The sequence below is a fragment of the Rhinopithecus bieti genome, unplaced genomic scaffold (genome assembly GCF_001698545.2).
Source record: "Rhinopithecus bieti isolate Rb0 unplaced genomic scaffold, ASM169854v2 scaffold_26106, whole genome shotgun sequence".
Classification (NCBI taxonomy): domain Eukaryota; kingdom Metazoa; phylum Chordata; class Mammalia; order Primates; family Cercopithecidae; genus Rhinopithecus; species Rhinopithecus bieti.
The window spans coordinates 80,786-106,855 of record NW_016811748.1 but is presented as its reverse complement, the minus strand read 5'-3'; the positions used below and the strand labels follow the sequence as shown (position 1 = coordinate 106,855).

The 26,070-nt window shown below is 40.2% G+C and overlaps 1 protein-coding gene across 1 annotated transcript; it reads left to right on the top strand.

The window, feature by feature from the left end:
• Positions 1–11,654: 11,654 nt before the first annotated feature.
• Positions 11,655–15,542, top strand: LOC108544039 (olfactory receptor 2T1-like). The gene is given in 2 exon segments (XM_017894965.1): positions 11,655–11,702; positions 14,553–15,542. A coding segment is annotated over 1 exon segment (957 nt). The 5' UTR covers positions 11,655–11,702; positions 14,553–14,585.
• The last annotated feature ends 10,528 nt before the right edge of the window (positions 15,543–26,070 follow it).

The window sequence follows — 26,070 nt, the reverse complement described above, 5'->3', positions numbered from 1 at the left end:
AATCCGTTACACACAAAAGAACACTCTTGTACAGCCACTTTGGAATACAGTTTGACAGTTTCTTACAATATTGACCATAATCTTACCATATGATCTGGCAATTGTGTTTCTCGGTATTAACTCTGCTGATTTGGAAAACTTACGTTTCATAGTATGATATATTCATACATTCCAAAAACATGCTTTAATCAGAACGTCCTTCAGAATTAATGGATAAAGTGTGCACATTTCCTACAGTGGGGAATATTATTTAGTGATAAAAATAAATGATTTTAACAAGCCATTGGAAGACATGGAGGAAACTTAACATGCATATTGTGCAGTGAAAGAAGCTAATCTGAAAAGTCTACAACTGTGTGATTCCAGCATGCCATGACATCCTGGAAAAAACAAAACTGTGGAGGAGACAGGAAAAAGGATAAGTGTTGCAAGGGGTCAGAGAGATGGAATGGGATAGACAGAGCACAGAGGACTTTTAGAGTAAGTGAAAACTATTCTATTACGAACAGTAATTAATGTTACATGAATATTATGGTTACATGGTACTATGTGCTTCTTGTTAGAAAAAAATACAACTCCAGGAAACAAGAAAGACTTGCATCCTTATGTAAAATATGAACTGTTAATAATAATGTATCAAAATTGATTCTTCATGTAACAAATGTACTTACCCTTAATTGCCGGATGTTAACAAATAGGGGAAGAGAGGGGATAAAAACTCTCTGGAATGATCAGTTAAAATTTGGTGAACCTCATTGTCCATAAAATACAAAATTTCATTTCAAAGTTTTCTAACAATTTATATAACTCTCTGATTACTATATTTCTGACTGGATTTCAGTCAGTAAATCATTGTAGTTCCCATCAAAGAACTGTGGTGTTTGTGGAAGTTAGGATGCGGGTTGGGGTTGAAATAATAAAAGTTTGTTAACCTAATTGGTCTTGTTTGGGGATGTTTGGATTCATATGTTGTTTTGAAGACATTGGGAGCAGTGAGGCTCAATATTTCCTGGAAAGTTAGAAGAACATGGGCCAAATATTAATTAGTTTTATGCTTGGGGCATATGTTAGGAGCCCCTCATTCCAACTTAGCCATTCCTTTCCCCATTCTGCATATATAAGAAAAACACTGGAAATGCATATCTTATATGGAAGAGGGGAAAAATGTCTATATATACCTCACCACCAGACAACCAAAACCTATTAAAAGATGGATGCTGCTGCAGGCAGAAGGCCTTTTTAGAATGAGGTGAATTTTTAATGAAGAATTTGATTATTCATGGACCCATCATTGTTTAATTCATCTCAAGTTCAGATTATTCAGCCTCTGGAAGGAAATGCAAAGCCATTTGTGAGCCATTTGGCCATCCCTGCAGGAAATCAGTTCAAAACTCAGCCTGACTCTTTGTGTCGGAAACTTGTGCTTCCTCTGGTTGAACCAGCTAGCAAAAGCATAATTGTGAGCTCAAGGAAGAATTAGTATGGCTAGAAAGGAGGATTGATTTGTCTTTTAGCTCTCCAGGAACTCAGTCGACCATTTGGACGACTCTGTTGCCTTAGCCTGGTTTCTACTTAAAGTGATAGGATACTCTCTTAGATATGGTTGTTGATTCCCTCAGAACAAAGTTAAACATGGCAACAATCAAGTCATGCCCACAACCCTTTTGGAAACTTGAGGAAGACGTGAGCAAACATTTCTAAAGGTTTTTGTTATGAAATTCGTAATGTCATACATATGTCATTTTATTACTAGACTTTAGAAGTATGTAGGCATTGTGTAGCACATAGAGTGATTTTGATATGAATTGATATTCTCAAGAAGTCAATGGTTTTACATTAAAAAACGCAGGACCATGCATGGGAAGGAGTGTAGGTGGAATGATTGGGGACCATAGAGCAATGGAAATCTGGTGCCTTCTAGGACCTGTCCAGAGATATTCAGCCTGACAACCATCAGGCATTCAAAATGATGCTCAAATGAAATGTGGAGAATTATTAATGCAGGAGGAGAATTCAAGGTAGTTTTGTCAAACTGATGAGTTTTTGGTACATGCTGGTTGCAAAGATCACTGCTGGGTTTCTGGATTGCTGTGCTGAGGATTTTTCTGAGGTCACATGCAGGCTCTGTGGGAAGAGTGATGTAAACTAATTAGCCAGGATGGACATAGGGATGAGTTCTAAGGCATGGGGTGCCACATTGGCTGCAGTCAGCTCTTACCCATAAGTGCCATTGAATGGTTTATAGCATAGCAGTCGCACAGCAAGAAGAAATAAAAAGCATCTAAATAAGGAAAAGAAGAAGGCAAACTATGTCTCTTTGCTGATAATACGATTCAATACCCCCAGAAAACCAAAAGACTTTGCCAAAAGATTCCCGGAACTGAGAAACAACTTCAAGTAAAGACTTAGGAAACAAACTTAATGTACAAAATTCAGTAACATTTCTAAACACTGATAACATTCAAGCTGAGAGCCAAATCAAGAACTCCATTCCATTTACAACAGCCACAAAAATAAAAAATCTAGGAATACAGTTAACCACAGAGGTGAAAGATCTCTACAAGGAGAACCACAAAACACTGCTGAAAGAAAGTAGATAAGACTCAAACAAATGAATAAACATTCCATGCTAACTGGTTGGAAGAATTACTCTCATTAAAATGGCCCAAAGAAATCTACAGATTTAATGTCATTCATAGAAAACTACAGACTTTATTTTTCAAAGAAGTAGAGACAACTATTCTAAAATTAAGATGAAACCAAAAAAGAGGCCAAAAGTCAAAGTAACCCTAACCAAAAAGAATAATGCTAAAGACATCACAATACCTGGCTTCAAACTATACTATAATGTTACAGTAACCAAAGCAGATTGTACTGGCATAAAAACAGACACATAGACTAAATGGAACTGAATAGAGAACAAAGAAATAAAGCCACAGATCTATACCCTGTTTATCTTTGACAAAGTTGACAAAAGCAAGCAATGGGGAAAGGACTCCCTACCTAATAAATGGTGCTGTAATAGCTGGACAGCCATATGCAAAAGAATGAAAGTGGACCCCTGCCTTTCACTATATACAAAAATTAAATCAAGGTGAAATAAAGATTTAAATATAATAACTCAAATAAAGAAACCTAGAAGAAAGCCTACAAAACCCCATTCTGAATATTGGCCATGGGAAATAATTTATGACTAAATCCTCAAAAGCAATTGCAACCAAAACAAAAATTGACAAGAGGAACCTAATTAAACTAAAGAGCTTTTGCACAGCAAAAGAAACTATCAACTGGGTAAGCAAACAACCTATAGAAAGGGATAAAATAGATTTTCTAGTTTATTTGCATAGAGGTGTTTATAGTATTCTTTGATGGTAGTCTGTACTTCTGTGAGATCAGTGGTGATATCCCCTTTATCATGTTTTACTGTGTCTCTTTGATTCTTCTCCCTTTTCTTCTTTATTAGTCTGCCTAGCATTCTATTTTGTTTATCTTTTTAAAAAACCAGCTTCTGGATTCATTGAATTTTTGAAGGGTTTTTTGGTGTCTCTGTCTCCTTCAATTCTGCTCTGATCTTAGTTATTTCTTGTCTTTTGCTAGCTTTTGAATTTGTTTGCTCCTGCAGGGTGTCAATTTTACATCTTTCCTGCTTTATCCTGTGGGCATTTAGGGCTATAAATTTACCTCTAAACACTGCTTTAGCTGTGACCCAGAGATTCTAGTACATTGTGTCTTTGTTCTCATTGGTTTCAAATAATTTACTTATTTCTGTCTTAATTTCATTATTTACCCAGTGGTCATTCAGGCACAGATTTTTCAGTTTCCATGTGGTTGTGCAGTTTTTAGTGAGTTTCTTGATGCTGAGTTCTAATTTGATTGCCCTGTGGTCTGAGAGACTGTTATGATTTTTGTTCTTTTGCATTTGCTGAGGAGTGTTTTACTTCCAATGATGTGGTTGATTTTAGAATAAGCATTATGTGGTGCTGAGAAGAATGTATATTTGGTTGATTTGGGTTGGAGATTTCTGTAAATGTCTATTAGGTCCACTTGGTCCAGAGCTAAGTTCAAGTCCTGAATATCCTTGTTAATTTTCTATCTCATTGATCTGTCTAATATTGACAGTGGGGTGTTAAAGTCTCCCATATTATTGTGTGAGAGTCTAAGTCTCTTTGTAGGTCTCTAAGAACTTGCTTTATGAATTGGAATGCTCCTGTATTGGGTGCATATATATTCAGGATAGTTAGCTCTGCTTGTTGCATTGATACCTTACCATTGTGTAATGCCTGTCTTTGTCTTTTTCAATCTTTGTTGGTTTGAAATCTATGTTATCAGAGACTAGGATTGTAACCCCTGCATTTTTTGTTGTCGTTTTGTTTTGTTTTGTTTTTTTGCTTTCCACTTGCTTGGTAAGTCTTCCTCCATCTCTTTATTTTGAGTATATGTGTGTCTTTGCATGCGAGATGGGTATCCTGAATATAGCACACTGATGGGTCTTGACTCTTTATCAGATTTGCTAGTCTGTGCCTTTTAATTGGGGGCATTTAGCCCATTTACATTTAAGGTTAATATTGTTATGTGTGAATTTGATCCTGTCATTATGATGCTAGCTGGTTATTTTGCCCATTAGTTGATGCCGTTTCTTCATAGTGTCAATGGCCTTTACATTTTGGTTTGTTTTGGCAGTGGCTGGTACCGGTTTTTCCTTTTCATATTTAGTTCTTCCTTCAGGAGCTCTTGTAAGGCAGGCCTGGTGATGACAAAATCTCTCAGCATTTGCTTGTCTGTAAAAGATTTTATTTCTCCTTCACATATGAAACTTAGTTTGGCTGGATATGAAATTCTGGGTTGAATTATTTTTTCTTTAAGAATGTTGAATATTGGCCCCTACTCTCTTCTGGCTTGTAGGGTTTCTGCAGAGAGATCCACTCCTAGTCTGATGGACTTCCCTTTGTGGGTAACCCAATCTTTCTCTCCAGCTGCCCTTAACATTTTTTCCTTCATTTCAACCTCAGAGAATCTGACAATTACATGTCTTGGGGTTGCTCAACCATCTAATCTTTGACAAACCTGACAAAATCAAACAATGGAGAAAGGATTTCCTATTTAATAAATGGTGTTAGGAAAACTGGATAGCCTTATGAAGAAAATTGAAACTGGATCCCTTCCTTACATCTTATACAAAAATTAACTCAAAATGAATTGCAATTTAAATTTAAGACCTAAAACCATAAAAACCCTAGAAGAAAACCTAGGCAATACCATCTAGGACATGGGCATGGGCAAACACTTCATGACTGAACCACCAAAACCAATTGCAACAAAAGCCAAAATTGACAAATGGAATCTAATTAAATTAAAGAGCTTCTGCACAGCAAAAGAAACTATCCTCAGAGTGAACAGACAACCTATAAAATGGGAGAAAATTTTTGCAATCTATCCATCTGACAAAGGGCTAATATCCAGAATCTACAAGGAACTTAAACAAATTTACAAGAGAAAAACAAACAACTCCATCAGAAAGTAGGTGAAGGATATGAACAGACACTTTTCAAAGAAGACATTTATATGGCCAACAAACATATAATAAAATGCTCATCATCACTGGTCATTAGAGAAATGCAAATCAAAACCACTATGAGATACCATCTCAAACCAGTTAGAATGGTAATCATCAAAAAGTCAGGAAACAACAGATGCTGGAGAGGATGTGGAGAAATAGGAAGACCTTTACAGTGTTGGTGGGAATGTAAATTAGTCCAGCCAATGTAGAAAACAGTTTGTAGGTTTTTCAAAGAACTTAAAACAGAGCTACCATTTGACCCAGTAATCCCATTACTGGGTATATACCCAAAGGAAAGTAGATCATTATACCAAAAAGACACATGCACTTATATGTTAAACATCATGCTATTCACAATAGCAAGATATGGAATCAACCTAGTTGTCCATCAATGGTAGATTGGATAAAGAAAATGTGGCAAACACAAAAAAGAAAAATGAAAATGTGGCACATATACACCATGAAATACTATGAAGCCATTAAAAAAGTATGAAATCCTGTCCCTTGCAGCAATATGGATAGAGCCAGAGGCCATAATCCTAAGTGAATTAACACAGGAACAGAAAGCCAAATACAGGATGTTCTTACTCATCAATGGGAGCTAAACATTGAACACCTGGCCACAGAGATGGCAACTATTAGATCCCAGAGGTGGGAGGAAGGGAGGGGGGTAGGTGTTGAAAAACTATTGGGTACCATGCTCAATACTTGGGTGATGGGATCATTTATAATCCAAACCTCAGCATCACACAATATACTCAGGCACTTGTACGCCATGAATTTCAAATAAAGTGGAATGAATAAATAAAATAATTTTTAAAAAAGAAGTTAAATAAATGAATAGTAAAAATAAAAGTTGGCCGGGTGCAGTGGTGCACGCCTGTAATTCCCGCACTTTGGGAGGCCAAGGCGTATGGATCACCCGAGGGCAGGAGCTTGAAACCAGCCTATCCAACATGGTGAAACCCCATCACTACTAAAAATACAAAATTAGCTGGGTTTGGTGGCACATGTCTGTAGTCCCAGCTACTCAGGAGGCTGAGACAGGAGAATCACTGGAACCCAGGAGGTGGAGGCTGCAGTGAGCCAAGATCCTACCACTGCACCCCAGCCTGGACAAGACAGAACTAGACTCTTGTCTCAAAAAAAAAAAAAAAAATTTTTTTTTTGAAGTTAATGACAGTAATCAACCTTTCTAGGATCCCTGGCTCAGGATCCACTAGTCTAAGTCAGCTGGGCTCCTGAGTGGGGTGAGGACTTGGAGAACTTTTATGTCTAGCTAGAGGATTGTAATCGCACCAATCAGCACCCTGTCAAAACGGACCAATCAGCTCTCTGTAAAATGGACCAATCAGCAGGATGTGGGTGGGGCCAGACAAGGGAATAAAAGCAGGCTGCCGTGGCCCCCGCGGCTGCCCGGCTACCGCTGTGGTGCCGGCGTGGGAGGGCTCTGGTTTCGTGTTTGCAGTGAATCTTGCTGGGGCTCACTTTGGGTCCATACTACCTTTAAGAGCTGCAGCACTCACCGTGAAGCTGTGCAGCTTCACTCCTGAAGCCAGTGAGACGGCGAACCCACGGAGAGGAATCAGCAACCCCAGGCGTGGCCCGGCTTGAGAGCTGTAGCCTGGCCCTGGAGGTCTGGGCTTCACTGCCGAAGCCGGCGAGACCGCGAACCCGTGGGAGGAAAGAACTCTCCAGATGCACCCTCCTTAGGAACTGTAACACCGCAGGGTCCGCTACTTCTTTCTTGAAGTCAGCGAGACCAAGAACCTGCCAATGGCAGACACAATAGTATTTTTGAGGTGCAACTTGATGAAATCAAAACTTGAAAAATATTCACACAAATGAATTAAATAATGTTGACTGAGGAAGAGTTAATGAGGAAACCGTCCAAAATCTGTACTCAAATTAGATGTAAGGATTTAATCAGCACATTATTTTAGTCCCCCAAATTAAAACTGTATGCATGCTATAAAAATGGAGCATTAATTAAATAATATTGAGCATGCCCATAAAGTATAATACTTTGGGGTTATTGCATGCTACATTTGGGAAAATATTTCACATCAGGGACACTTTTTATGGTGTATTTTGTGAACAATGCAAATTGTGAAATTACATGTAAACCCACAGACACTCATCACACACATGTTGTATAAATGCCATATATATTTATAGTGTTTAAGTTTCTGCATGTCTCTGTTGCTTCTCTACCTCTTGTTTAGTTACATAAAGCTCTTGTAGCGTGCTGGTACATACACACCCACGAACATACATACACACCAACACATACAGTATAAGTGCAATTTTGTAAGGATAATCATCTATATGGTATGTTTTCGATAACCCTCTCTGGTATTATGTTTTTCCCGATGGGTATGCATTACCTTCATGCTCAAACAAAATAATAATTATTAAGCTACCAATAAGCATAACAGATGTTTTGTTACTAAAATATAACAGAAATAAAGCTACTTTTAATCTTTTTAATGGCTTTCCACATTTGTTGCCACATTTCTCTGTGAGGAAGAGCTGCTGGCAGAACTTTCTGATGAAACACTCAGGAAATCAGTTTTACACTTTGAAGCACAGGAGTAGAAACACGTTCTCAAAGCCCTTGTCACTTGAACATTCACTCTTCTCCACCCATCAGTACACTTCTCATTAGCTATAATAAGTCAGTCTCATTAAAGTCTCCTGAGATCCAAAAGGAAGGAAATTGCGCTTTCCCAGAGCACTTCATTCATGTCCCGTCAAAGAAAACTATTTAAACTCATACCTCTTCTCAATCTGGGCGCTCCCTCGTGGCGCCAGGGATCTCAAAAGCAGAACACCCAGAATAATACTGCATTCTTTACTGGTCTGCTGCTTTCTTCCTGCATGTTTAGTTTTTCAGACCTGTTATCCCTCTTTAGTTGCTAAATATTTCCCTGTAAAAATAAGAAACAGGCAGTATTACATGTTTCTAGAAGGCTGGAGAATTTATGCAGTTTGTCCTGGCAATGCAAATTGTTTCAAGGATTTCTAAGGTGGCATTTATTTGTTTGGCTTAGTAATACTTCCTTCTGCAGAGTTATATTACAAGAATAGCCCCTAATAAACTTGTTGCATGTCTCTCTTTGTCCTAACTCCATCATCAGTTGCTAAGGATACCTTCAGTCATGCCAAGTTCATAAATCCAGATTAGAAACCTGTGCATACTGGATCTTCAGGGGTAACATGCTGACAGCATTTTGGCATCCAGATGGCCTAGGTGTTGAAGGTTTTCCTGTTGTGGATACCATTGCCTGTTAATTGCTTTGTGTGTTTTCTTCTCGGTATAAGCTAGAAGAGAATTTAAGTCTACTAAATCTGATCATTTTTCCTTCTAGCAAAATACCACCTTCAACCCTCTAAAAAGTCTTAGTTCTTCATAGCTTGTTTAGTTACGTAAAGTTCCTGTAGTTTGCCACTAAGTTTTTGATTTACTAAATTATACATAACCTTCTGGCTATCCTGAGAGATTCAGCTCTCTGTGAGTGACAGATAATCATCTTTTGATGGAATACAGTTTGGGATAAAATTAGATATTTGGACAATTTTTATGAAAATTATGTGTATTCTATTCCTTGATTCCTACTTAGTGATGTGTGTCACATGCTGTTGTGAGTGGGTGGCATTCAGATTGCATGGATGAGAGGAGATATGAGAAATGTGAGATCATATAGAACACATGAATATGATATTTTATGAAGCTCTTTGGAAATTAAATAATTGGATTTAATAGTTAAGGTTTTGTCTAAATGATGCAAAATCCTTGAGTAAAATTAGGCAATTAATATGGATCATCTAGGAGTTTCTACTCTACTTATACTCACTCTTTGTTTGTTCTACTCTTCCTATTCCCCTAATGAAAATCCAGGTCTTTTGGAATTATGCCGGACTTTCACAGGTGACAAACCAAATGCTGATGAGCACCTAGACTGACTCCCCCTCATAGTAGAACTTTAAATATTTGGTGCATATGCAAATGACTGGGTTTCCAGAACATTTCATTGTGGTCTGACTTAATTTACATTGTTTATATGACATAAACAATATTTACGTAAACTGAATCTAAGAAAGTTGAGGCAGAGTTGTCTGCAACTCCTGGGCTGGAAATCTCAGATACAGGTATAAAGAGGAATGACTGTGCCATTCCCTCCATGCCAAATGCAAGTGCATTGAGAAGAAGATTGCCTGTTTGATTTTCTGTGGGAATTACATGGAGTGAGTATTGTAGTATTGTAAATCTCAGGTGTAAGGATGCTATTGAGTGTAACAGTGCAAAGAATCTTTTCTTAAATGGTTGCTGCTTGTTTTTTAAAAGATAATTTAAGCAAACCTTAGTCTTATGAATTAGATAGGATAAGGACAATACTGTTTGAAAGGCACGAAGTCCTAAAGGAAAAACCTGTACTTACTCTTGGTTTCTAAAGTACAGACTATGAACCAGGCTTCCTGAATCTCTGAATGGTGCATTGTCTTTGTCTTCGTGCCTTCATTTTACAGATAAGAACACTGATGACTGGAGAGTTGAAGATGCTTGCATTAAAGACACAGAGCTGACGTAAGGCAGACTCCTACAGGCGTTCTAATCTCAAACACAGACTCGTTGCCTGACTGTCAAACGTGCAAGCATTTTAAAAATCCTTTCTTCCACAATGATTTCAAAGAATGTGCAGACACCTGGATTTCTCAGATCCACTTTGCCAGTGATTCACAAGCAATTTTTTAGTGTCCACCACACCAAGGCATAAAATAAACTCTCATCAGAAATCACAGGTCTCTTTAGTTGCGGGATTTCTTCTAGTGTGTAGTCTCTTTCCAGGTCTTGTCAGGAGGCACGTGTGAGTTGAGGAATGTGGTTCTAAGTTACTCAAATTGTCAGAGTACATCAGTGCTTTATTATCTAATAATTGTATGATTATTCTTTCAATATGAGTTCATTCTTAATGATTCCAACTTTTTGAGATACTAAACAGAATTTAGGAAGACAGAAAAATTAGGAACATACATTTTTGTATTTAGTCTAAAAAATTGCACAACACTGTATTGACCTGTCTAGAGAACTTCTCATATGAAAAGATAACTGTAAGTTTGAATGTGTATATAATGAGTCAAAGTGTCTGGGATAACAGAAAAGTAATGTTGCCAGTGTATTCTGTACAGGAAAAACCGCACCTAGAGTAATCTGTTGAAATTGAGGTATTATATTCTAAAATAGACATTGCAAAAGCTATCCCAGGTAAATACCTGGAAGTTGAGCACTTTGGAAAATTCATACATGAATGCACAAAATAACTGGAGAAGTGTGACTGGTATAGAGAAGGAGGAAAGATAATCTTGTAGTCATATTCACATTATGAAATGTTGAATATTGCAAAGAGAGAAAACTGGTTCCAAGCAGATTCAGAGGGCAAGGAAGAAAACTGCATGAAGCAGCTTTAATCTAAGCTATCACAGAGCTTCCTAACAGGCTGCTGCATTGAAGGAGCATGGAGCATGCTCTTTTCTTTGGTAAAAACGTCACCAGTGGTCACATGGAAGCAGGCAAAGGCTGCAGCTTACAACGTAGGAACTACGTTGTCACTCGTTTTAAAGGATGGGCTGGGTGATCATCACAGTCCTGGGCAAGCGTTGTGTCCTGTGTTCCAATTGTAGTGATGTGGGAGGAAATTATTTGCAGCCATCCCTACTCAACCAACACATACCCCTTATAAAATAGTAGATAATATTTACAAATGTCAGGATAATATAAATGTGTTGATTTATGCAACTTGGTGTATGGTGTATGGTGTTATGGTATTGGTATATGGTATTATGCAATAAAAAATAGTGTAAGTAAGCCTAAAAGAAAATTTTATCCAATAAAATTATGTCTATTTTATCCATTAACATTTTTTTCTAATTTTCTCAAAATTTGCAGGCCAAGCATACTCCTGCTCTTCAAAGGTGTTTAGATTTTCTGCAAGCTTAATTGCGATGCATACCTTTTTCTGAGAATTTCTACTAAGTAACATTTCTTTCAAGTCAAAGGATATCTGGGGGAAAAGATAGACTTTAACTGCTGATGTAACTTCACTGGGAGCGCCTGGGTTTACAGACGTTTTCTGAAGATTGGGAGGTATTTGCAATTTAAATTCATGGATTTCAGCTGAATATGTAGATTGCTTAAATGAGGCATTGAGAATTCACACCCATTTACCAATAGTTTTGAAATAATTTGCAGATATCTTACATTTTACTTTGTATTGCATAAAATATCTTTACCTGTAACTATCAATTTCTTATTTGATTCTTAAAGTAACCCTGAGTGTTTCATTATCTCAATTAATATAAGCAGATACTGAGGCTCAGGGTGTTTAGGAAGAGAATTCAAGATCACAGAATTAATTAATGTCATGACCAGAGGAAGAACTCAATTCATTTAATTCTAAATTTTGTTTTACTGTATGTTGCCTTCATCATTTCAGAAACAAATGCCTATATAAAGTCACGGAATCATTCCAAACATTTTCTGATTATTTTTATGTGTACTAAACCATAGCAAAGCTGTATGATCTATGCCCAGGAGAAATTCAACAAGTATAGTTACTTACTGTGCTCACTCTAGTGAGAGAGGAGATAATACATTTAACAAAACATTTACTTAAAATCATAATTTACTTTGAGGAGGGCTTGTTCTCTGATAAATTAGACCTTTTGTGTGCAGATAGGAAAAGTAAGGCCAGTTGGCTGCGAAATGCAGTCCACTTTAGAATTTACCTTTGTATTGCTAGGTCTACAGGGCTAGCTGGCCACAGAAAAAGCTAGAACCACAGAAGAATTACATATATACATATATAAATCTATGGAAGGAGATTATGAAAATAAATACTTATATATATATAAATGGATAAAAGATCATCCTTTATGTTCTTGAAGTTTTTTGTGGATTTTATTGTAACCTGAAATTGTATAAAACCATCACTCAGTTTTCTTAATTACCAGAACTATGGAAAATTCCAGTTTCCAAAATAATCGGTGAGTTACAGCTCAAGATGTATGTCCCCGTGCTATTACATATACGTGTGTGTGTGTATAAAATGGGAGTGAGCATGAACAGAGAGCAGAGGCCGCTATTTGACTTTGCGAAGCAACGCGATTTTCCCTCTGTTTCTGCTGCCTTATCGCACCATAAAAGTCAAACCCAAAATGCAGGAAGTGTGGAAGTAGCTGAAATACTGCTAATATTTAAGCTATGACATAAACTGGAGGTCAGTTTTCCTTTAGAAATATATTTTAATAGGCTCTATTAATGAAACCTAAAAAAAGTAAAAGTAAAATGAGGGAAGTTTTAAATAATGTTGACATTGTACATAGTATCAGAAAAATGTATAAAAGCTGACACCAAAGATTCTGAATTGGCAAAATATACCTATATATAATATATATAATATGCATATGTATATATGTGTACATTTTTATACATGTGTATATCTGTATACATAATTTACACCCATGAAACAGCAATCCTGATTCTAATGATTTATGTGATCTACTCTCAAGTATGACTGATTTTCAGTAGTCACATTAATCATCACACAGTGTTAACAATTTAGCAGGTTCCCATGGTTGGTACGTTTTATTTGCTAATTACAGGAACTGTCCAGCTGCTGTCCCCATATAAAGCCTCCCATATACACAATGGATGTGTATGAACATATAATGAATCGAGACTCCAGTCCAGACACTCCTCGCACGAACAGACCCCGTGACCACAACACATCACCCTCGATGCTGTCGCTGGTGAACGCGGCTTTTACAGCTCCTCACATCTTAGTTCTATTGTGAAGATCAGGGAGTTGATAGAAACAAAGCACTTCTTAGCATGACACTTGGCAAAAGTAAACTCCACGATGTCATCATCATCATTCTCAGTAGCAACTTCTTTTTCTGGGCAATGGACTCAAACGCTAATATTTTTAGAATATTTAGAGGAGCATTAATCAGTTTTACTCCCAAATATGCTGGTAAAATGTCTGTCTTGAAACACGTTTAGCCTTAAAACACGTGAAAATTTATCCTTTACTTTCATGAAGTTTGTTGTGGACATTTGTTACTTTATTGTAACCTGAAATTATATAATACACACTCAGTTTTTCTCAATTATCAAGAACTATGAAAATTATAATTTCTAAAATAATCAGTGAGTTATAGCTCAAGGTTTATGTCCCTGTGGTATTTCCTCTGAATAGTAATTGCCAATACTAGTTTCCAGTGGTCATGCTAATCATAATCCTAATGCTAATTCCTCATCATCTTAAAATTGAAAATAAAAAAAATTCAGTAACACTGAATGCCCCTTTTATTAATTTTTTGTGTCTAAATTTGCAAGAGTAGTTTCCATTGAGTTTCTGTTGCCCTTTTTATTTCATCCCTTATAATTTGTCTGGGACATGGATAAACTAACACCAAGTATACTCTCATGACGTAGACAGTGACTTGTGATCCAAATGGTAGATAACCCATACTTGTAGCTAAATGGAAGACATGAGCTACTCACAGCCAGCACCAAAGATGTTTTGAAAGTGGTGGTGATGCTGACCACACGAAGACGCATTAAATAATAATACAAATTTAAATGCATCTAAGGTAATACATACACACACACACACACACACACCAGACCATGGTAGGTTTAACTGCTGTGTAGCATGGTATGCACCCTTAGACATTGTTATGTATATCATTGTAATACAGTATCATCTGCTGACATCATCTTCTCCAATGTATTTAAGCAATTATTGATTAATAATGACCAATTTTATTTAAAAACCCTTTGGAATAGATTAAATGCTAGATATCAGTCCCAGTGTGCCAAGAATATGATTTTTTAAATGTTTTCTTCCCAGTTTTAAAAGTTTGCTGCCTAACAATTAATTCAAATGTTGTTATTTTACTGCCCTGGGAATGCTGTCATCTTATTTGGAAGATATTACCTGATATCAACACAATTGTAGGATCAATGGAAGAGTACAACACATCCTCTACAGACTTCATTTTCATGGGGCTGTTCGACAGAAAGGAAACCTCAGGTCTTCTTTTTGCCATCATCTCTATCATCTTCGTCACTGCACTGATGGCCAATGGGGTTATGATCTTCCTGATCCAAACAGATTTGCGCCTTCATACACCCATGTACTTCCTCCTCAGCCACCTTTCCTTAATTGACATGATGTACATTTCCACCATTGTGCCTAAGATGCTGGTTGATTACCTGCTGGATCAAAGGACCATTTCCTTTGTGGGGTGCACAGCTCAACACTTCCTCTACCTTACCCTTGTGGGAGCTGAATTTTTCTTGTTGGGCCTCATGGCCTATGACCGCTATGTGGCCATCTGCAACCCTCTGAGATACCCTGTCCTCATGAGCCGCCGGGTCTGTTGGATGATTATAGCAGGTTCCTGGTTTGGGGGCTCCTTGGATGGCTTCCTCCTAACCCCCATCACCATGAGCTTTCCCTTCTGCAATTCCCGGGAGATCAACCACTTCTTCTGTGAGGCTCCGGCAGTCCTGAAGTTGGCATGTGCAGACACAGCCCTCTACGAGACAGTGATGTATGTGTGCTGTGTTTTGATGCTGCTGATTCCTTTCTCTGTAGTGCTTGCTTCCTATGCCCGAATCCTGACCACAGTTCACCGCATGAGCTCAGTGGAGGGCAGGAAGAAGGCATTTGCCACTTGTTCATCCCACGTGACTGTGGTGTCCTTGTTCTATGGGGCTGCCATGTACACCTACATGTTGCCACACTCCTACCACATGCCAGCCCAGGACAAAGTCCTCTCTGTGTTTTACACCATTCTCACACCCATGCTGAACCCCCTCATCTACAGCCTTAGAAACAAGGATGTGACTGGAGCTCTGAAGAGGGCCTTGGGGAGGTTCAAGGGTCCTTAAAGGGTGTCAAGAGGTGTCTTTTGACAGTCGACTCCTTCCCATGCATATGGTAAATGGGAGACTCTGTGGTCACTGTGGCTGTGCTTTCACTGAAAGATGAAGCAAAAAGGGAGGGAGTGATATGATTACAATATTGATTTTTTGTCTAGGGTTTCTGGTTCATAATTCCATAGTTATGTTCCAATGTTGTGGTTCTTTAGGCCTCAGAAAACCGAATGTCTGTGATCTTTGCCTTCCCTCTTTCCACCTGCTTCTTTTTCTCCCCAAAGAAAGCCTTAGAAACTAAAAATATAATCCAATATTTCCCCACTTTTGGTCACAAAGAAATTATCTGACTACCTTGTCTGATTGCAGGTCACAAGAGCTCTGTTTCAAAAGAGGCCCTCTCTCATACCCTGGAGGAGGGAATGCTATACGGAGAGGCCAAGAAGAATCTGATCAGACAGTCCTTCATGGGTGTCCCCACTCACTCTATCAACATTAGGTCATACTCTTTGTCCAATCATATTTCTATGCAATTGTCCATGCTTCGATCATGACTATTCAATAAAGTCTCCACATAAAGGCCAAAAGGAGAGGACAGAAAACTTCTGGACAGCTAAACTCATGAAGCTGAACAGGAGGGTGATAAGAACCCACCCACCTGCCTGGAGGGCGGCATGCCCCAACTCCCCAGAGACAGAAGCTCTAATGCCCCAGAGACAGAAGCTCTAATGCCCCAGAGACAGAAGCTCTAATGCTCTCCTAGACCTCACCCTGGCGTCTGTTCGTCTGGTTGTTTCTGTGTATCCTGTGTAATATCACTTACAATAAATGGTAAACATAGGAAAGTATTTCCTTGAGTTCTGTGAGCCTCTATAGCAAACTAACTGAACCCAAGGAAGGGCCGTGGGATCCCCAATTAACAATCACTTGGTCAAAAGCACAGGACAACTTGGGGCTTGTGATTGACACTGGAAATGGAAGGCAGTATTAACGGACTGAGCTCCCACCCTGTGGGATCTGATACTATCTCCAGATAGATCGTGGCAGATGGTCGTGGGAGTTTAGCTTGGGCTAGAGCATTTGACTGTAGATAGTGGCAGAATGGAATTGATTTGGAGGAACCCCAAATGGTGTCCCTTACCTTAACTCCCTTAACTCGAGTGTTTTTTTCTACTGACTTCACATCTTTAGCTTAACTCTTTCAACCAATTGCCAGTCAGAAAAATCTTTGCATCCACCTGTGACTTATAAGCCTTCCACTTCATGTCCTGCTTTTTCAGGCTGGAACAATGTATATTTTACATGTTTTGATTTATGACTTTGCATGTAAGTTCTTTCCCTAAGTTTTAAGGAGACAGAGGTTACCTTGGGCACACTTTCTCAGGATCTTCTGAGGCTTTTCCCCAGGTCATCATCACTCACATTGGCTCAGAATACACCTCTTTAAGTATTTTACAGTGTTCAGCTTTTTCATCAGATGCAAACTTGACATACCAAATACGCTGAAGAAAATTGAGAAAACTGAAGAAGTAGAAAGGTAACTTTCTGATTTTTTTCTGCCCTTCTCCCCTGAGAGCTGTCCACAAAAGAATTCTCAGACCTACCACTTCTGAAAGAAGGTAACAAGCACCTTATTCCATAGGGGCCCTGACCAATGCCCAGAGCGGAAAAATTATCACATGGGGAGGCCACTAGAATCTGAACAGACAAACCTTGCTCAGTCGTTTATTTCCATCATATCATATTTTTAAATGATCTAATCATGCTTTTAAGGTTTGCCTCCTGAAACTTCTATTAAGTAAATTTGCCACACTTTTCTGTTGCTAATTTGTCTTTTGTTGGAAGTTACCAGCCATGAACATTTTGATGAGCAAGGAAAAAAAGTCTTACTTTCCTCCCCCTCCTGTACCACTAATTGTAAACTTTGCAAAGTTTTGATACTGTCTATCATCTTACGGTGTGACCCATCTTATTCACAGGGAACTCACAACAAACCTCATGTGGTCTATGCAGTCCGTTTCTAGGGGGTTTTACTTAAAGTTTCTATACTCCTAGATTCTTAGGCTTAGCATCATTACAGAGGGATAAAATGTGTGTCTGAACTGTGTCAGCTCATTATATCAGGGATGTAAGGTGTGTCTGAACCTATCCGTACATTTTATCAGGGATAGAATGTGTCTGTGAACTGTATCAGTTCATTACATCAGGGATAGAAAGTGTCTGTGAACTGTATCCCTACATTATATCAGGGATAGAATGTGTGTGTGAAGTATATCAGTTCATTGCATCAGGGATGGAAGGTGTGTCTGAACTGTATCCCTACATTATGTCAGGGATCAGCCATCTATTGAACTATTAAGACCCTTGGGATATATTTGTTTGCAAAATAGGTGCCTGTCCTCATGAAGCTGCCCATGTAGCCCAGAGGCAGTGAATAATAATAAACAGAATAAGTAAGTTAACTCTGTAGTCTGTGAATGTCAAATGGTAGAGAGAGAAAGAGAAAAGTAGAGTAGATTGAGGGACAGAAAGAATTGCTGAAACTGTGGTCATATTGGTTGCTTTTTAGAACGTCATCGATAGTCTGGATCTCTTTGGAAGGATAACATTGGAGCGGTCTTGAGGAGATAAAGAATTTAGCCCTGAAGATAGTGTTGGGGTGGGAGGGATCCCACGTGGAGAAAAACAAAAAAACCCCACAAAACTGGAAGGACAGCCCTGAGGTGAGAGTGTACACGGCTTATTCAAAGAGTGAGAAGCCAGGATGACTGGAGCAGTGAGGGAAACAGTGGTATGCGCAGACATCTAAGAGGTAATGGGGAGAGGAGCATGGAAAAGGCCCCCTTATAGTTACTGTAAAAATTTTAGATTTTACTCCCAATAAACGGGAGCTACAATGGGTTTTTAATCACCAAAGGGCACAATCTGATGTTTCTTCAATGCCTGGCTTTAGAAATAACCCTTAGAGGATTTAGGTTGAAGGCAGGAACATTACCGCAGAAATGGCGGAACCTAGGTGTATTCTGAAGGTAGAGCCAACAGGGATCCGTTTACTAGGTTGGTTATTCAGTTTCAGGGAAGACAAGCACCAGGGGCAACTCAAGGGCTTAGATGGAGCAACTGAAATTGGGGACCTCCTAACCAGTGGACTATGGAAAGGACACAGCTGCAGGAAGTTTAGGGTGGGGAAGAAAGAGGCACAGATCCGTTCGTTTGGTGAATGGCCAAGTTTGTTTTGAATGAAAATCATTAATACGTAGATATTATATAATCATGGTTATAGCTAAGACCCCAATGAGCTTAACAAGAGAAAAGGTACGCAGAAAAAAAAGAAGAGGGACCAGGTTACTGAGCTAAGGAGACCCTCCGTACTAAGTGAGACCTGGGAAATGACACAAGGAGAAAAAACTTAAAAGGAAAAACAAAACAGTGGGTTAGGAAACTCGGTAGGTCCACAGTTTGGTGGACTTGAAGAACGGATGAAAATTGCAACAAAACAAAACACACATCTTCAGTTGAGGGAATAGACAGTATATCAAAAACAAGGAAAACAGACAAACAAAATTGTGCTGGATGGCCCGGTACAATAAGGCCTGAAAGGTTTGATTTATCCACCATAAAGGATCATTGAAATGAGAGGTAAATATCCGAATAGAGAGGACAGTGGAGGAACTGAGGAGACTTAGAACAGGCAAAGTTCTTGGAGAATGTGACTATAAAGGAGACAGAGATGTCACTGCAGATCTGGGAAAAATAAATTCATCAAGTTGTACTGGGAAAACTGTTCATCTGGAAAATGGAACATTTGCCCAAGGTCACATACCATACCACAAATATGTTTTAGGTGAGTTAAAAACTAAAAGGTGAAGAAAGAAAAAATAAACTATGAGCTTTTACAAGATAAGATAGGATAATATTTTCTTAAGTTATGAACACATTGCTTAAGACACAAAAAGAACTAATATAAACTAAAATATTGGTAATTCAATTTACAAACAATTTAAACACTTGGATAGGTCACAAACTAGCAGATGTGTAACAAAACTGAAAACAAAATATCCAGCACATGTATAAAAAAATTCTTATGTGTCTATAACAAAAGGCCAAAATTTGATAGCAAATGGGAAAAATACTCAAATAGATACAAATGTATATGTCTCAACTTATTGAAGATACCATTCAACAGAATTTCAAAGTTATTTTTGAAATTAAAAATTATTTTGAAATTCAAAAGAATTAAAATCATGAACTCAGAAAATTGGGCAACAGTGTTCATGGCTCCATTATTTACAATAACCAAAAGGTTGTGTCCATCAATAGACAAATACATAAGCAAAATGTGATCTATACAAACAATATGATACTATTCCACCTTCAAAAGGAATGAAACTCTGATATTTTCTGCCACATGAATGAACCTTGAAAATGTTATGTGAAGTGAAATGAGTATAAAGGCAAACATTGTATGATTCCATTCCTATGAGATACCCTGTTGGCCGAAAGAGTGAGGGTCATCATCGGCTCAGGATACCACCGGAGGCTGAGTAAGCCGCAAAACTGCTTCTTATAAATGCAGAATGTTGGCAAACAGACTGCGTTTGCTGCACAGAGGTTATGCTGAGGGCAGTCACGCCGCAGGCACAAGTGTTTGTTATTAGGTACGCCTGAAAGTCTGATGGCAATAATGTGAACCTGTGATCCATCACGTGGCTGACCAGTCGTGACGTCCTCCTCCCTGCTCTTTCTACTCAATAAATGCGGAGGGTTGTAGACGCTCGGATGGCTGCCCTTGCTCACTCGAAGCTGGAATCTCTCTTCTTCCCTTAAGCGAGCCTTTCCTTCAGACGGTTTTCTTTTGTCTGTTACCATTTCTGCGTTCATTTCTGCTTTCAGTCCTGTAATGACGGTCTCAAGCAGTAACAGTAACTGCTGTAGTGACGGTCTCAAGCAGTAATAGTACAAGTCTGTCACAAGTGGTGCCTGAGCAGGGACATCCAGGGACGAGCAGAGACCTGAAGGGACCTGAAGAGGCCTGGGGGACAAATAGAGATAAGTAGGGATAAAGAGATAAAGACAGAGTATGGGTAGGAAAAGACAGGAACTAGCAGGGACCATGGGGACAGATAAGGATAATGACTAGCAGAGACTAGCAGAAACTTGCAGGGACAGACAGGGTCCTACAGGGACTTGAACGAGGAAGGTCAGCTGGAACTTTTCTGTTCCTAAAACCAACCAGCTGAACGAGAAACCCCATTACAAGTCTGCCAGCAGCAACATAAGGCCAGTACTCTAACAAGGTACTGGTCAGTGCCCCCAGAGGTATGAAGAACGGGAAGTTCTTGAATCAGGGTAACGGGGAAGAATTTGGTTATTTTTTCCTTTTGTTTAGAGTTTGGTGTGTGCCATCTCTTTATTTCAGGGCCTGAGAATTTTTTGCCCCACTTACAGCACCTATCAAAAGTGGTAGACGAGAGAGGGAGAATGAAAATTGGCTTGTGCCATCTTCTGTGGCTACAGAAAGGCTCAGTTTGACTATGGCTCATGAGAATACAAATGTGGGTTGTGAACGTGCAGTGGCACCTGTGAGGTGTGTGGGAAGTTTAGGAGGTTTTCTTAGAACTTGTCAAGATGTGGGAACTGAGCCTCATTGCTTTATAACGTTGACTCACAACGGCTAATTCTGGTAGTTGACGGATGTAAAAGGAGCCAAGGGTTGAGCCCTGGAGTGGGAAAGTGTTGTAAGTGTAGAAAAATCGGACGTTTCAGAAGGGAATGCCGACAGACCTCTAGGCAGAAAGGATCTCAACAGTTCTCACTACAGAAAAAGCACCAGGATGTTGCCCTCGTTGCCACTAGGGAAATCATTGGGCTTATCGGTCCCACTGAAGATTTCATCAAAACGGCACCCCCTGCTGGGGAAACAAGGAGGCCTGGACCTGGGCACCTTGAACAAGGGGGCGTCCCCAGGCCAGGCCACGACTCCATTTCAGGGGGGCGGTTCCCGAGGTGCCTTGACTCCCCCCTCAAACACCTTAGAAGCACAGGATTAGATCATCCAAAGAATGAGTTAAGTTAGAGAAAACAAACTTGACACTGGCATTTGGGGACCTTTGCCGACAGGATAGATGGGATTAATTTTAGGCAAAAGTCATGTGAACTCCCAGGGCATTCCTGAAACCCCAGGAGTTCTTGCTCCGGGTTATGGAGAAATTCGGGTGGTGGTAATGTCACAAGATCTCTGGGTTTTGAACCAGGAGAATATATTACACAACTGTTGCGTATTCCCTGTAAATCGTGCCCTTCTCTACGTAAGAAGCGAGGTGGTCAGGGATTTAGAAGCACACGTAGGAGAAAGATTTGTCTATCACAACCCACAGCGTCTAATAGACCCGCCTGTGTAAGTGCGAATTGAAGGTTTCAGGACGGCTTTTTTTGCTGTAGTACTGCATGAGAAGGATGTCTCAATTTGTTTTTTCTGTGCCTTCTGTTCATCAGAAAAAGCTTGTCTTTCATTTATCAACATAGTTTTACCCCCCAGCAATTCTGCAAAGAGGCAGAAGCTGAGTTGCACCTCGTGGAGTGGATGCTTCAGCAATGGTGTTGCCTCCCAGCTGCAGCCACAGAAACCTTTGTTTCTGTAGATTTACTGACGTGGGGATGAGGGTGTGCCTGTGGCTTTACAGGAGACGAACAAACCGTGTGGGTGCCCTGGGGACTGAGGACCGACCGGAGTCACGCTGACATCAACTCCCATGATACAGGGAACAGATCTTATTCAATTGAAAAAAACGGAAAGGTTGGAGGTCAAAAGAAGGTCGTGATCAAGTCAGTAACTCGGTACACCCCGGAGGCTGAGTAAGCAGCGAAACTGCTTCTCATAAAGGCAGAATGTTGGCAAACTGACAAACCGCGATTGCCACGCAGAGGTTATGCTGAGGGTAGTCACGCCTCAGGCCACAAGTGTTATTACTACATCTGAAAGTGTGATAGCAATAATGTGAAGCTGTGATCAATCACACAGCTGACCAGTGGTGACGGCCTCCTCCCTGCTATTGCTACTCAATAGAGGCCTGAGAGGCTGGGGCGGCTGCCCTTGCTCACTCAAAGCTGGGATCTCTCTTCCCTCAAGCTAGCCTTTCCTTGAAAGTTTTTTTTTTTTTTTTTTTTTTCTTTTACCATTTCTACATTCATTTCTTCGTTCAGTCCTATAATGGTCTCAAGCGGTAACAGTAACTGCTGTAGTGATGGTCTCAAGCAGTAATAGTACAAGTCTGTCACAAGTGGTGCCTGAGCAGGGACATCCAGGGACAAGCACAGAGGCCTGGAGGAAAAAATAGAGATAAGTACGGATAGAGACAGAGTATGCATGGGGAAAGGCAGGAAACTAGCCAGGGACCATGGGGGACAGGTAGGGGATAAGACCAGCAGAGACTAGTAGAAACTTGCAGGGACAGACAGGGTCCTACAGGAACTTGAACGAGGAAGGTCAGCTGGAACAGAAAACTAAAACCAACCAGACGAACGAGAAACCCCATTACAAGTCTGCCAGCAGCAACATAAGGCCAGTGCTCTAACAAGGTACTGGTCAGTGCCCCAGAGGTATGAAGAATGTGGGAGGTTTTTGAATCAGAATAATGTGGGGAATTTTTCCCCCCTTTTGTTGGGAATTTGGTGCATACCATCTCTTTATTTCAGGGCCTGAGAACTTTTTGCTCCGGTCGCAGCACCTATCAAAAGTGGTAGACGAGAGAGGGAGAATGAAAATTGGCTTGTACCATCTTCTGTGGCTACAGAAAGGCTCACTTTGACTATGGCTTATGAGAATACAAATGTGGGTTGTGAACGTGCAGTGGCACCTGTGAGGTGTGTGGGAAGTTTAAGAGGTTTTCTTAGAGCTTGTCAAGATGTGGGAACTGAGCCTCATTGCTTTACAGTGTTGACTCGGGCAATGGCTAATTTTGGTAGCTGACGGATCTGAAAGGAGCCAAGGGTTGAGCCCTGGAGTGGGAAAATGTTGTAAGTGTAGAAAAATCGGACGTTTCAGAAGAGAATGCCGACAGATCTCTGGGCCGAAGGAATCACACAACAGTTCTCGCTACAGAAAAAGCGCCAGGACTTTGCCCTTGTTGCCATTAGGGAAATCATTGGGCTAATCAGTCCCACTCAAAATTTCATCAAAACGGCACCCCCTGTTGGGAAACAAGGAGGCCTGGACCTGGGCACCTGGAAGAAGGGGGCGTCCCCAGGCCAGGCCACAGCTCCGTTTTGGGGGGGGGGGGGTCTCTGGAGGTGCCTTGACTCCCCCTCAAACACCTGGAAGCACAGGATTAGGTCCCCCAAAGAACGGGTTATGTTTAGAGGAAACAAACTTGATTGACACTGGCATTTGGGGACCTTTTGCCAACAGGAAGATGGGATTAATTTTAGGCAAAAGGCATCTGAACTTGCAGGGCATTCCTGAAGTCCCAGGAGTTCTTGCTCCGGGTTATGGAAAAATTCAGGTAGTGGTGGTAGGCCAGGGATTTAAAAGCACGACTAGGAGAAAGATTTATTACAACCCATAGCGTCTAATAGACCCGCCTGTGTAAGCGCGAATTGAAGGTTTCCAGGATGGCTTATTTGCTGTACTGTTGCGTGAGAAGAGTAAGCCTCAATTTGTTTTGTTTTCTCTGCCTTCTGTTCATCAGAAAAAGCTTCTTTCATTATCAATAGAAAGTTTTACCCCCAGCAATTCTGCAGAGGCAGAAGCTGAGTTGCAGCTCGTGGAGCGGATGCTTCATCCAGGGTGTTGCCTCCCGGCTGCAGCCACAGAAACCTTTGTTCTGTAGATTTACTACTAATATGGGGACAGCTGCCTGTGTCTTTACAGGAGATGAACAAACCATGTGGGTGTCCTCGCGCCCGAGGACTGACCGGAGTCACGCTGACATCAACCCCCGTAATACAGGGACAGAAGTTATTCAATTCAAAACGGAAAGTTTGGAGGCTGAAAAGGGTTGTGATCAACTCAGTTATACCCTTGGAGGCTGAGTAAGCAGCAAAACCGCTTCTCACAAATGCAGAATGTTGGCAAACGGACAAACTGCGGTTGCTGCGCAGAGGTTATGCTGAGGGCAGTCACGCCCCAGGCGCCAGTGTTTGTTATCAGACTTTCAGACGTACCTAATGGCAATGATGTGAACCTGTGATCAATCACGTGGCTGACCAGTCGTGACGGCCACCTCCCTGCTATTGCTACTCAATAGAGGCCTGAGAACCTCAGGTGGCTGCTCTTGTCCACTCGAAGCTGGGAGGTCTCTTCTTCCCCAAGCTGGCCTTGCCTTAGAAGTTCTATTTTTTTCTCACCGTTTCTATGTTCATCCCTTGTTCAGTCCTATAATGACAGTCTGGAGCAGTAACAGTAACTGCTGTAGTGATAGTCTCGAGTAGTAGTTGGACAAGTTTGCTACAGTACCTAGAAGAGGAAAATCCATAGAAACAAAATAGAATTAGATGTTGCCAGAGACTAAGAAAAGGAGGAAGTTAATGTTTAATTGGGTACAGAAGATTTGTTTGGGATGAGAAAGTTCTGGAGAATGGATAGTGTGGTGATGGTTGTCAACCTAAAGGAAAAAACTGAGGCAAAATCAACATAAGGTAGAGTTTATTTGGGCCAAGACTGAGAAAAATACGATCTGAGAGATTCTAGTAGCCCTTAAATACTCCAACTAACAGCAGTTATAATGGGGCGTTTAAGGGAGGGGAAGGGAAGCTCTAAAGCTGACATGAGCTATTGATCAGCTAGACCTTGTTTGTATCTAATTCCCCTAACATGAAGATAATTGGTAAAGGTCACATTGTACAACTTGTAACATTTTAGGTAATTTATCAGCTAGTCTGGAAACCATGGGGGGTAAAAGTATAAAATTCCTTTAAACAACCCCCCAGGCATGTGTGTGTGAGCAGGGCTGGGTAGGGAAGTTATTCTCATGCTCGCGTCTCAGCCTAAAATATTTTGCAAAGCACATTCTTCAGACTGCTCAATTGTTTTTCTTAGTTTCAAATATTTTCTAAAGTCAACTCTTGGTGGGAGGGGAAGCTAAGGCAGGTCATACAAAAGGAATTTAACAGTGGTTTTCTCAGATTGGACCTCAATCCTAAACAAAGTGGAAGACAATTTTCTAAAGTACCAAATTTTAAAAATTTTCAACCAACCATACTAGGATTGAACCATCTCTTGCTATAGAAAATTATCTTGGAGCACATAGTGCGTAGCCATTTGGGGGAAAATGGGAAGTGATAGGGTCAACCAGTTAAGTAAGATAGTGTTATGTATTTGTGGCACTCATCAGCTTTTTAAAGGTGTAATTTGTTTTTTCACTGAGTATTATACCCATGCAATCATGATTTGTAGCCTTCTAAGCCCCAGATTGCATAAGCTTCAGCCTCAGAAAACCTGAATTCCAACCCTCACTAATTCTTAAACACCAGTGAGATAAATAATGAATTACATGAAAGCCAAGATCATGCAGGCATAGATTGCAGCACAGCAAGACTGCAGGGTCTGGGATTCCCCCTCCCTCCCCCC